The following is a 13,737-nucleotide window of genomic DNA, read 5'->3' as shown; positions in this document are numbered from 1 at the left end:
AGGGGAAGAAAGATGGCTGCAATGGAGTACATCCATTTTTATTTAATGCAATTACTATGTGAAAAGTGATTACAACATGGCATAGTACATGTCAAACAATTTGATCCACATAAACAAGACAGACTTTTTTTTGATCACTATGCATATAGCAAATGTTATGTATTAATGGGTAGTTTACAATCTATAGAACCACCCCTGCTGTTACTGAAGTGGCTGCTATAAGATTAAAATAGATGATGACTGTCACATTTATTGCTGATTATCTGCCCTATGTATCAGGGGAACAGCTTCCTAAAGGGAATGAACATCGAGGTTACCTTGACATTGTCTTTCGCATCAAGGCCTTTCATGAAGGTTCCAAAACTATCAAGAAAGCGGTGGGCGGCACCATTCTAAAATTAAGATGAAATAATTTAACAAACACACAGGAGAAATTACAGAATTATTATTGCCCTTACTAAACTGGCCTTAGAAACATATGTTTCTGAGAGCTAATTCCAAATTTCACAGTGAATAATGTTCTAAAATGTAATCTATGGATTAAACTTATAAAATCTATATATACCAGCTGATGATTAGCAAGTACTAGATTTCATTCAATTTACTAAGTATACTAAAAACACAAAGTATGGTGCAAACATGTTTCCAGAACAAACATATTATCAGGCAAATGTGAGAGGCCTCAATTATATTGCAATCCACAGCATAGCTAACAGTGTTCCACTGAAAATAAAAACAGCCTACAGGGTACCTTTGAAAATTCCAAGTGCTTCTTGATGTGATTTATGGAAGCTGTAACTTCTTCACTTGAAGGCAGTGCCGGAGTGCTGCTTGCACCCAGTGAAAAGCCTCCGTACCTGACATGGGCAAAAATGAACAAAATTAGGACAATAAATCAACACTGTACATATGTGCGTGAGAATGCGTGATGTAAATGTTATAACTCAGATGTGTCTTCATCTGCATGTCAATATTCTAATTTAATGTTTTTTTTAAAATGTGCAATTTTATGTAGGTACATGTTTTACGTCTAATTAATGCACATTGGCACTCAATGAAAGTAAGCTTGGATTAAACACATACACATAATGAATAGTATGTATGAAACACTGGATGTTATGTATAAGTTATAAATGTGAAGCAATCAGCAGGAACATTCTATTAGTTTCCATATCCCAGTCCAAAAATCATGAAGACATCATATACTCATTGAATGTTTAGCTGCAATTATACTGTGTAAAAAATATCCATACAACTCAAGCACATCGCATACAAGCATGGCCAGATTAAGAGCCAAGTGGGCCTGGTGCTGACAATTATGATGGGCCTAATTACAAAATCTTATTGACCAAAAACACTTAAACTGTCCTACCTCCTAAACGTCATGTATCTGATTGAGATGGTGCTGGAGGGAAACTCATAAGATGCAGCAATTAGAAAACACATACCCTATGCTAATCTCACGCTTTCATCTTTCAAGTAAACCCATACCCCCTAACAGCAGTGTCCAGTAAAGTAGGAAGTCAATGGATGGGGTAAAAGGGTGGGTCACTGACATAAATCACATAACAAGAACTGCCGAAAGGGGCAAACATACACAAAAAGGGGGCATGTCTGTGTCTCCCAGTCTCTTAGTGTCTGTGTCCCCATGTCTCCCAGTGTTCCCATGTCACTAGGACACTAGGGGACATTAAGAGACATTGGGACACTGGGAGACATGGGGACACTGAGATACTACAGAACTCTGGTCAGACCTAGAGACAGTGAGACTCTTGGGGACATTGGGAGACATGGGGACACTGGGTGTCTTTGAGACATGAGGGTACACTGGGAGATGTGGGGCACTGAGACACTGTGATACATAGGGGACACTGGAGACTTGATAAAGACCTGAGTACAGGTCAAAACATTGTGGTGTCCAATAAACCTGCTTAAATCTATCAGTGTGTGCCTGAGATTTTTTATTTTATACTAGGGGACACAGACACGTGGGGGCACTGTAAGACATGGGGACACTGGGAGACTAGGGGCTTCTGAGAGACTAGGGGACACTGAGGACACATACACTAAGGACACTGAGACACTAAGAGACATGGGGATACTGAGATACTAGGGACACTGGCTGGGAGACATGGGGACACTGGGAGTGCCCCATATCTCCCTTTCTCCATGTCTCTGTGTCCCCTAGTGTCTCATTGTCCCCATATCTCCCAGTGTCCCCTAGTGTTTGTATCCCCATGTCTCTCAGTGTCCCTTAGAGTCTGTGTCTCCATGTGTCCCAATGTCACTAGGACACTAGGGGGGGCATTGAGAGACATTGGGACACTGTGTGTCTTGGGGACACTGAGACACTGGGTCAGACATGGGGACACTGAGATACATGGGGACACTGAGAGACTAGGGCACTCTGGGAGACTAGGGACACAGACACTAGGGACACTGAGAGACACCAGGCACACTGGGAGACATGGGGACACTGAGAGACACCAGGAACACTGGGAGACACTGAGACACTAGAGAAACTGGCTGGGAGACATGGGGACACTAAAGACACTGGCTGGGAGACATGGGGACACTGAGAGACTAGGGGCCACTGGGAGACATGGGACCACTGTGTCTCTAGTGTCTCAGGGTCCCTATGTCTCCCAGTGTCCCAATGTCTCAGAGTCCCCAAGTCTCTCACCGTCCCCATGTCTCGCAGGCTTGAAACTGCTGTCTGGACTCTCTGTGCTGCTCCCCCGCGGATCAGTGAGTAGAGAGAAGCAGGGAGGTTGATGCTGTAACTTCTTATCCCTGCCTCTCTCCACACAAATAGCGACCCCTACTGGCTGGCGCTGGTATTGCAGAATAATCTCTGTTTATACTGAGACAGACATTTGTATTGCCGGTATTACTGCAATACCGGCACCAGCTAGGCAGCCTCAAATACCTGAGAAATACCTGGCAACCATAAGAAATACTTCTGAGAAATACCTGGCAACCCTAAAAGTAGTGTGTGTGTAAAAAAAAAAAAAAAAAATTTTTTTTTTTTTAAATCAATGGGCCTATTTCATGGACCTGGGCCTGGAGCTGCAGCTCCATCAGCCCCTATGTTAATCCGGCCCTGCATACAAGGGAATCCTGGGCCCAAGTTCATAATGTACAGCTATCCTCATGGAAACCAATAAATGTCACTCTTACTTGCTTTAAATCTGTATCATACATGTTGGTGGTATATATAGCTATTGACAATAAAGCAAACCTTCTTACCTGAACTCATTTACCCAGATTTTGTTTTTCAAGCTGTAAAAAAAACATTAAAAAAGGTTTTAACATTTTCAATGTATTAATTTAAAGGAATAAACTGCCCAACGAAGCATAATAAAAGGGGTTATTCATAATCAGCATTCTAATCAGTTACAGACTGCTCACAGTGCATACATATTGACAGAGCACAAGGGCAGTCGATTATTAATACTATTCTATTAAGTCAATATTAGCTTAAAAGACACAAACAAATATAAGACTAAGGTTTTGGACTACATTCACCAGAATTACTATACTGTACAGTAATTTGGAGCCGATTTGCAGTATGCATAGAAACCTAGTTGTTGATAACGTTCCAAAGGATGGTGTCAAGATATCAGAGATTAAATAATATCTTATATTTTGTAAAATACATCAACAGAAACACAACAATGCATCAATATGTTTCTTTCATTTTCAATTTAATCCAATTCAACTTGCCTTTTTCCAATGATCTGCGCATAGGTTTTCACAAGATAATCGGATATGTTCCTGCCTGTAAGATTTTGTATGGTGTCTGAGGTGTTTTGTTTACGCTGTTCAAAGGAAATATAAGATATGACAGGGTTTCAGCGCCTCCATTTAATAAACTCAGGATCAAGCCCACATGATAAAGTAAGTACAGTCAAGTACATCTACACAGCACAATCAGAGGTGATAAGTTGTTCATGTGTTCAGTTCCTCTCTGGACACTCATAAACAGCATTCACTGGTGTTACTTTTTTAGTTTATTAATGTAACATACTGATTTGCAGAACCCACACCAAATGATCTTGGTAGGGGGATGGGGGCTGGAGGGGGAACACATTGGCTATTTTAGAATGGTTTCCTAAAAAATTGTCAATTCAGTTTACCTCACGGTTTAGTCAGTAAAGCTTTTGTTGTTATGTACCGTCTGTTTGTCATTAAGACATCTACTCACTGGAGAGTAGTTTATGTGTGCCAGGTACTTGTGGAGAATTCTGTTTTGGGAAGTGATGCATTTAATGACTTACATGTTTTATTACACCACGTCAGAAAAATAATTTAAGATGATGTAATTTTTAATGACTGCCCAGGGTTTGCAAAACCATTACGATTATGGCACTTCGTAAACATTTCTAAACAAGAGCAGTAACCGATAGAGGAAACATTGTAGTAAGCAGAGTTACAGTCAATAACAGACATTGAGGGACAGAATCTGGGCCAAGACAAAAGAATATGTCAGCCATATGTCTGTTTATTTGTGTAGGTAGTATGTGTGTGAGAGTGTGTCTATATAAGTGCTAGAGTGTATATATATGTGTGTTTATGAAGATCTACTATTGTGTGTCTGTGACTGTGTTCTAGTGTCTGTTTATATATGCACAGTTGAATGCACTTGTGTTTGTCAATGTGCTAGTGGTTTTTGTATGTGTGCTAATAAATCTTTATATTTTCTTTATGTTGAGTGCGGTATCAATTTTTTTATTTTGTATGTAACTTTACCTGCATTGGAGGCAGTCCTCCAGCCCCTGGTGGGCAGACTGGAAGCATTTTCTTGATTCTATCATTACTACATTCGCATGGGGGTGAAGGGTTCTCCATGGTCCAGTTGCCATACATGTACATCTCTTCCACATCCTTTGTTACAAACTGAGTACTCCATTCATCTTCGCCACCCACGCAGCTAACATCCCTATGTATGAAGACAAGTAACATGTTGATATATGTCTTTGGATAAAAACATTATAAATCGAATCCCACTTCAAACACACTTGCATTAAAAAGCTGGAATTCAAAAAATATACTAAAAATAAACTGAATGTGAAAAAAGCCATTGTGTTGTCCTAGTTTGCTTACTTGCACTTTAACTCCAAATATCAACCACTCTCTCTCCCTTTCTTTAAATATATAGTGAATAAAACTACACTAATGTAAAAATGAACACTAAAAATATTATCTGCAAGGAATGACATGTTAAAAGAACAGATAACTGGGTATTTCTTAGCAACCGTGCTAAAATAGTTATATTAAATAAGGAAATAGTTCATTTAAAAAAGGAATTTGTGTAATTAGGAAATATGCTAACAGCTTGGTAGTTGGTCAATAAAGGACTACTAGTGCTAAACGTTAAAAATTAATAGTAATTTGTTAAGGTCTCTTATTATGATTATTTTACTAAAATATGCCTCCCTCAATCTGATAATTGAACTCAAATAACAAGAATAAGAAATAGCAGATATTTCTATAAGCCTACAAGTGACATATGTCTGTCTTTCATTAAACAGGTTAGCACTTGTACTTGAGAAAGAAATGTTTCTTGGAAAGTCTAGCCCATGCAGCCTGGGAGAATAGAAAGAAAAATGCAGTCAGAATGAGGTCAGTATGACACTTACGGAACAGAATATCCTTCCATACAAGCTGTTCCGAATCCTGGTTTGTCAATGAGGGCGTTCAGGAGAGCCTGTGTTCTGGGATCCTCAGGGGCGTCATTGCTGTTAGCATACAGAGACATTTGGCATCATTTAACTAAAGCTTTGTCATTACAGGAAGCATGTATTTTTTAGAAGTCTAGTTCTCTATAACGGAGCATAACCATATCAAAATAAAACTCTGCAGGTATAATACTATCAGTAGTATAACAATGTATATCAGCATTTAACAATCCATAGAAAACAAAAGGTATTTTATGGGAAACAAAAGATAACTGATTTGTGACAGGAAGTCACTGCTTAAACAGAGGAAGTCACAGCTTAGGAGCAGGAGGTTGATGTCTACATGCAAAGAGCAAAAGTGATTACAAAGCATTTTTCGGAGAACAATATTTTGCAGAATTGTCCGTTTTTTGACTCTATATAAATAAATACTGTTTCACACTAATTGTATAGAGTAATAAATCCAAGTTGTTATATACCCCATTACTTATCTGAAATTTGTAAGACTATTTTTTATTTGCAACATGGATGCATTTCTAGCACACAAAGGAAAAATAATAATATCAATGTATACAATTTTAATTTATCATTTAGAAGTTTAAATAAATGTTTGAGGGACAAAAGGTTTTAGAGATTGCACATCATCCCTTGCTTTGCAATATTTCAGACAAAGTTGTTTATGGGCATTTATAAGGCATCTGATGGGACGTCTAGGATGATGCTTTCTAAAAGTTTTACTATTATAACAACACACAGGGAGCACACTAGGTGTATGTACTAAATTGGGCATTGGTGGGCATTATCGCAGCCTACAAAGCATTCATTTGCTTCAGACGACTTGCCTTCATTCAGTAGGCAAGGAATGGAGAGGACTTTCTTCTCCCCTTTCATTGGCTACTATAATGCAGCCAAAAAATAAAGTTGACCTACAGAAGGTGTTGCAGATTGCAGGACAAGTAAGGGTGGGGCATAATTAGATTTGATTCACTGAAGCTGAAATCCAGTGTTGTAGAAAACTAGAAGGCAAATGGCAAAACAGAAAAATAAAATTAGCACTTGCATTTGCTATTAGAAGGAAGGAGTTAATGTCTGCTAGGGCATACCTGAAAAATGTATATTGGTCTTCATACATCCAAGGCTGCAGTTCAAGACTGGGGTATTTACCAAATGGGGGTACAATAAGGCTGAACAAAAGTGCGATGAGAACAAAAACAGCCGGCAGCACAATCTGAAACACAGACAGATTAGATTGTTATAAGAAATTCATTTTATACATCATGCATGTATTTAATCATAAATGTCGCAGCTCGCATCTTCAAAGAAAGCGTGATTGTAGTAACCCGTTCTATTTATTTTCCCACATTAATCATTAACAGCTTAGCAATTACCCATCTATTTTATATTCCACATAATAATCAATTAGTAGACAAAAGGATGCTACTATGCAGATGTCTCCATTTGTGCATTTTTACAATGGATCAACGTTTATCATAGCAATCAATATTATAATAAAATACACAAGAGATGCAAAGAGCTTTAGTTTTTCACGTTTTCACGTTTTCACTGGTTTTCCAATTGATGTTAATGGATTTGCTAATGTATGCTTAATACATGTTACCCAACTTAATGTTACATGTTATAGTGACATCAGAAGGATGAAAAGGTTAAGCTTACTATGCTGTGAATTATAAGGTGCAAAGTACAACAGGTACCAGAATAGGTTCATAAATAAAAAGCAAATCCAAGCGAGGTAATCACCTACCACAGAAAGATAGCATACATATTTCTATGTGGACTGAGTATGCTAAAATATTATGTGAAGTTTTTAATTGCTAAACAAATGTACAAATAAAACTTGAAGAACGGAGAGGTTTTGAAACATATTTTTCAATTACCTGAGCAAAGAAGCCTTTTCTGCTGCGCTTTGCATAAAGTAATCTCTTCCACAACAGGGCTGTGAACTGCTGCCTCATTAAATTCCAGCTTTTCACCTGATAGGATCCCTTGCCGTCAATGCCGCTTAGAAAATCTGTCTCCCGGGACTCTGCAAAGAAAAAGCTTGGTCAAAGAATGTCTCTACATGGCAGACATAAATGGCGACTATTAGCAATAAAAGACAAAGAGAAATCTTTCTGATTACAGCAGAGACTAGACTAATCCTGATTTGTCGTTATTGTGAGTAATGGTCTGCCAAATGGGCAACACTTAGGTTCTTATATTAATATAACAGATAACATAACATACATGTTGTAAACAATGTGACAATGGCAGTAAACATAGGAAAAATACTATATAAATAAAGACCTTTAGTTTTATTATTGTGTTATGCACTATAACCTTTAAATAAAATGAAGAAACACGTTTACTAAAATAACTTTGTTTAAATTATAGATTTTTTTTTAGGCTTAGATATAGTTTGTCCAAAGCATATAGTAGCTCAAATTAATTAAGAATACCTGGGTCAATGTCAGAATCGTTGGCATCAAAAGGGTCATCTTCTGTAAAGGGTCGAAGGCAGCTTTGATGGTCTCCAAATGCATATCTCTTCCGTCTAGCTGGTAGGGTTCCATCTAAGATCATGGTTTGATATTATTATTATTATTATTATTATTATAATATTATGAGTCTATCAAACACAAACACTGGATCCCTGACCAGATAATTACTAGGATATAATGATATATAGGATAGAAAGAAATATCAGAATTAAATTACCTGATATTTCCACATCCACACCAGTGTCCTCAGCTACTTTAAGAAATATCTGGAAGAAAATGTTTTTTATTTTATTTTATGTGTTAGCACTTTGTTGCATATACCAATCTCACTTTGATCAACTACTTAGTCTTTACCAGAAAGGCAATTAAATCTTTAAAATATGTCGTTGCTTAAGTACGTAGAGAGCTTTGCAAGATATGGATAATGAGTAAATCATTCATATGCTTTGATGCCTTGTGCATAATACTCAACAAATTAATGCTGTTACCTCTTCCAAAGTTGTATCTGAGATGCCATAACTGGAAATACCAAGGTCAGTCAGACGATCATCAATTTCATGGAAAAGTTCCACAAAGGCTCCTTCTTTGGCAGCTTCATAGGGCAACACGTAGGTTAATTCATGTCCAATGTCCTCCACTAGGCGAGCATCATGCACATGCTTGTTGATAAGATTAGATATGGCAGAGACATCTATGAGAAATCCAGGAAAAACAAATAAAGGCTTTTGTGAATATATAACATTTTTTAAGAAACTGTTTATAATTTGTTAGAAATTCTGTAGCCGCGCATAAGTTCATGGTTAAAAACAGTACACATAAATCAGTATTTCTTATAGAGCAGAAACAAAATGAAAAGTGATATACAAAAAAATGTGTACAAAAAATGAAGAATGCGGGCTTATCTAAAGCAAAAATAAAAAAGTTCCACCCATTATGCCTTTCAGTATGAAAAGTAACAAATGCCTAGTACTTCCTATTAGTTAAAGCCAATGGACACTCAAGTCAACAGCTTATGGTACGAGAGGCTATTGCTAAGAGAGCTTACCCAAAATTAGACTTGTTTGTGCATAGACTGTAATGTCATGATTCTAGTGAGTTTTTTTATTTTTTTACCTATAGTCAAGGTATCGCTTTCATGGTCACTCCCCAGTCCGGCATCAGAGCTACTCTGAGACACACTGTCCTCCTGGAAAGATACACACATAAAATACGTAATTCTGTTTGGTAGTGTTTCATGTGGGATAAAGAGTTAACACTTATTGGCAGATAGAAATGAAATAAAGTCATATAGAAGCATTTATCAAGCAAAGAAGAGGAAGAAAGTGGAATGGTTAGTCTCTGATCTAGAAAACTGAGCCTTTAGCAAAAACTTCCACAGCACATGAGGCAATAAGTAAGATGCTGTGTGTTTATTCTGATCCTAGCAACTTCACCAAGCTCTGGGACATCATTGGCGGTGATTACAGAAAATGATGATCAATTGAATACATGATCGGATAGAATTAAGGGTTAGGCTTAGGGTTAAGAAAGGAACTTGTCAGCAATAATTACCCTATCTTCGGCTGCTCTCTTCCGGTTCGTAGAATGTTTGTTATGTTTAGTAATCACCGCTTCTGAGGTCCCCGCTCCTGATGGTGCTGCTAGCATCGGGCTCTCCTGCTGTTTGCGAGCGGGAGCAGGCCTGACGTTTTCCTGCCCACAAATGACGGGGTACCGTCATCCCAAATGTTAACTGAAGTAAGTCTGAATAAAGCCTCTATGTGGGAATAAGTAACCATAGCTCAAGTTCACAATGTCCTAACTAAAAAAGTAGCATGAAGTTTTTGTAGTCACGGAAATACACACAAAACAGTTAGATACAATGAATCAATCATTTCAATACTTACATACTGGAAGACAGGGATGGCAAAAATGTATATCCCCAGATGTTTTAAAACTATAACTTCCATGATGCCTTCTCATTCTAAAGGCATGTAAAGACACACAAAGCATCATGGGAGTTGTAGTTCTACAACATCTGGGGGTCTACCTTTTGGGCACCCCTGCTGTGAGATAAACAATTTTCAAATTTTATATAGTATGAAAGCTCTTTTATAATGAAACTAAAATGGAGATTTGAGATAATACACAAGGATAGAACTGTACAGGATGTGTTGGAGAGCTTGGGGCTTTGGTGGCACATGTCAAGGTGGTTTGTCTACAACAATAATGTTGGTTTTTTTTTTTGGGGGGGGTTTAGTTTTAAAGTTTTTATTGAAAATTTGCACAGATACAACAATATGAACAATAATATTGTTATGATAGTACAAAAGCATATTTGTTCTTTCTCCAGACTCTCGCTATTTCTTTTAGAGGAAGAGCAGTGTGCATTGAATATATAATATGAAGAAAGAGGCAGGACATACCTTTTTCAGATAAGACATAGTGCTGCTGCTGTTCCTACAGGAACTCAGGGATGAATCAGTGTCTCTCTTGACTAATGTCAAGTAATAGCCAGTGCCCAGCTGATTTTTCAGGAACAGTGAGGAACCCACACAACACAGCTTGCCATGGGAGATGATGGCAATCCGATCACCGAGGATGTCAGCTTCATCCATATGATGTGTTGATAGGATAATAGTTCTTCCTGTGGAGAAAATGGTACAGTAAACTGTAAGATAATTAAGCATCTACTACCACAAATTATAATATTCTCACAATAAATTTAGCCAACACGAATATCTCTCTCTCTCCCTCTGTCTGTCAGTCTCGCTCTCTAATGTCTGTCTTTCTATCTATGTAGCTATACTGAACTGTGCAAAAACACATTTGTTCTTAATGTGATATCCTACCTTGTCTGTATTTAATAAGTAAATCCCAAATGCCTCTGCGAGAGTAGGGGTCAACACCAGCTGTGGGTTCATCAAGAATGACAACCTTCGATCCACCCACAAAGGCCAAAGCCACAGACAGCTTCCTCTGCATGCCACCTGCAAAAACAAACAGTACATGCAATTTCTCTTAAATTATAAACAGTTATTCAAAACAATTTACACTATGAACAACAAAGCTATAAAAACAATATCAAAGCTACTGAGATGTATACTGAGTGTTACAGTTTAATTATACAGAGGGATCAAAGGTAAGCCATAGTATCGAAAGCATAAAATAAACCTGACCTCTCCATCTAAATAATTTGGTGGCAGAATGTTGCATGGTGACCAATCATCTTTGGGTTGTTAATTGAAGTGTGAAACAAAGCAAAGTGTTTTGTTTTTTTTGGGGGGGGGGGGGGGGGGGGCTATTTTGGCCAACACTTTAAAAGTCACAATTTGAATTCCTGACAATTCACACTTTAGTGAATAACCATTAAAAAATATCCAATACATAGACACAAAGTTTGTTGTTTACTCCGAAGCATGAACTTTGCAATCACATTATCTCTATTACCTGACAGCTGACTTGTCTTAACCTTTTTCTTGTTGGGGAGACCAACATCAATCACCATCTGTTCCATCTCTGCTTTCACCTTCTCTGCTGAGAGGCCTTTCAGTCGTGCGTAGAACCAGATGTGTTCCTCCACCGTCAGCCTAGAAGAAAGCAGGCAGAGGCACACATGAGGAAACATCTCTGCATGCCTCGCTGCAAGTCCGAGAGACACAGCTACCCTGGCATGAATATTTAGTGGGGGAAAAAGCCCTGCAGCCTTCTCTACATCCAAATGATGATTTAAAAAATAAAGTTGCTAATAGTGAGTTATCAACAGCTGATCTGCCTAATTTAGGCTAAAATAACTAGGCTGGAAGTTAATCTTCTAATGAGAGTTTTTCCAGTATGGTTAGTGTGTCCTAAATTTGTCAAAACAGTTATCATCTCGCAACAACTGACTTTTTGACAAATAAGCTCCTAAAAAGCTGTGCATTTTAAGTAATACTAAACCCTTTTAATCCTACCCTATTAATCTAACACACGGGTAGTTAGAAACAAAAAGTATCAGGATTGGGATATGTGAGAGAATACAAAGAATGTATGTGTGTCAATATGAATATAAATGTGTTTCCTCCCAGCTTGTCTCCTTATTAACATAGAAATATAGAATGTGATGGCAGATAAGAACCATTCGGCCCATCTAGTCCGCCCAAATTTCTAAATACTTTCATTAGTCCCTGGCCTTATCTTGTAGCTAGGATAGCCTTATGCCTATCCCACGCATGCTTAAACTCCTTCACTATGTTAACCTCTACCACTTCAGCTGGAAGGCTATTCCATGTGTCCACTACCCTCTCTCTAAAGTAATACTTCCTGAAATAATTTTTAAACCTTTGCCTCTTTAATTTAAGACTATGTCCTCTTGTTGTGATAGTTTTTCTTCTTTTAAATATAGTCTCCTTCTTTACTATGTTGGAGTATTACTGTGTCTATGTCAGTGGAAGTAAGCCAGACAGCTAGAAAAGTAATCAAGGTCTTTTACATATTCACCATAAAAAACAATAACTCTACATTGATAAAATGTCTATTCCATTGTAAGTCGTAGGCAGGAATCATGTGTCTTTAACTGATACAAGGGCAATACTTTACAGACCATTTTCATTTCATTCTATGCAGGTGACCGGGGGCCAGGCTCCTCTGGAGTGTCATTGCCCAATGCAAAGAAGACTTAAGGGTTCATAAAGTATGTATATTCTTTGCCACATCTGAGATTTTTTTCATAAGGTATTTTTGTCAGTTCCTAACATGCCATAACTCATAGTAAAGTGAAAAGATATCAATGTATATATGTAATTGGTGTACGCCTCTTATTTTACAGATTGCACAACATTCAAGTCATTTCTAGAAAATGCTCTCTTTGAAAGGTCTGTAATATAATACGTAATATCCACCCAATAATGTAGGTGTCATACATGTAGACAATTAGGCAAAAATGTATTTTCTCTTGGAAGATTATTCTAGGTTTCTGAGAACATGTTTAAACAGGCCACGTGAAATAGCACTGGCATTCCTAGAATTTCTGTATCGATGACAACAAGCTCATGAAGGGTTACTGCTGAAATATTTCATTTTTGGCTAGCAGTATAATGACACTGCTAAGATTGCATACGTCCAAATCGCCTATCTGCTCAACTATTCCAAATTTTTCCACCCAGATGCACTCAACATATCCATGACTGTATATAGGTTTGTGAGTTCAGAACCCTCTCCCTCAGTAATCTCGATAACAAATGGTTTCCTGTGCCCATTTACTTGAAATTATTTATTGCTTGAGGCTCTATCCATTAGAACAGTGTCAATGATGGGTGTGTAAAGTTGTAGTTTTCATAAATTAGTACAAAGTCATAGCTTGTCTAGGCAGGCAGAATTAGAACCCCCCCCCCCCCCCCCCCCCACACACACACACACTTCTACTATAAGTAGTAAGCATTACTGAACAATCTTTTTCATGATCGGGTATTATATGTTGACCAGACACCCAATGTGGCACATTTAGGCACACTGACAACATGACGGTGGATGGTTAAGACAGGGCTAATGTAAGTCTGAACTGGAAAGTGTGGCCAAGTTGGAATCTGAAGGATTGTCCA

General features: G+C 37.9%; 1 protein-coding gene across 2 annotated transcripts in view; it reads right to left on the bottom strand.

The window, feature by feature from the left end:
* Window positions 1-13,737, bottom strand: part of ABCA1 (ATP binding cassette subfamily A member 1) — a 110,042-nt gene that overhangs the window by 13,820 nt on the left and 82,485 nt on the right. Inside the window, exons 21-36 of one of the 2 annotated variants that reach the window (XM_063455214.1) lie at window positions 11,609-11,748; window positions 11,011-11,148; window positions 10,585-10,805; window positions 9,731-9,871; window positions 9,293-9,365; window positions 8,668-8,870; window positions 8,397-8,445; window positions 8,138-8,251; window positions 7,577-7,725; window positions 6,785-6,909; window positions 5,643-5,741; window positions 4,753-4,942; window positions 3,727-3,821; window positions 3,250-3,282; window positions 752-857; window positions 318-392 (exon numbers count right to left, since the gene is read on the bottom strand). In XM_063455214.1, the coding sequence (XP_063311284.1) occupies window positions 318-392; window positions 752-857; window positions 3,250-3,282; window positions 3,727-3,821; window positions 4,753-4,942; window positions 5,643-5,741; window positions 6,785-6,909; window positions 7,577-7,725; window positions 8,138-8,251; window positions 8,397-8,445; window positions 8,668-8,870; window positions 9,293-9,365; window positions 9,731-9,871; window positions 10,585-10,805; window positions 11,011-11,148; window positions 11,609-11,748 (1,951 nt within the window). The remainder of the gene's footprint in view (window positions 1-317; window positions 393-751; window positions 858-3,249; window positions 3,283-3,726; window positions 3,822-4,752; window positions 4,943-5,642; window positions 5,742-6,784; window positions 6,910-7,576; window positions 7,726-8,137; window positions 8,252-8,396; window positions 8,446-8,667; window positions 8,871-9,292; window positions 9,366-9,730; window positions 9,872-10,584; window positions 10,806-11,010; window positions 11,149-11,608; window positions 11,749-13,737) is intronic. The other variant, XM_063455215.1, reaches the window with a different exon arrangement.

This window comes from Pelobates fuscus, chromosome 5 (assembly GCF_036172605.1).
Source record: "Pelobates fuscus isolate aPelFus1 chromosome 5, aPelFus1.pri, whole genome shotgun sequence".
Taxonomy (NCBI): Eukaryota; Metazoa; Chordata; class Amphibia; order Anura; family Pelobatidae; genus Pelobates; species Pelobates fuscus.
The sequence above is the reverse complement of the archived record's forward strand: the minus strand, read 5'-3'. Positions and strand labels throughout refer to the sequence as shown.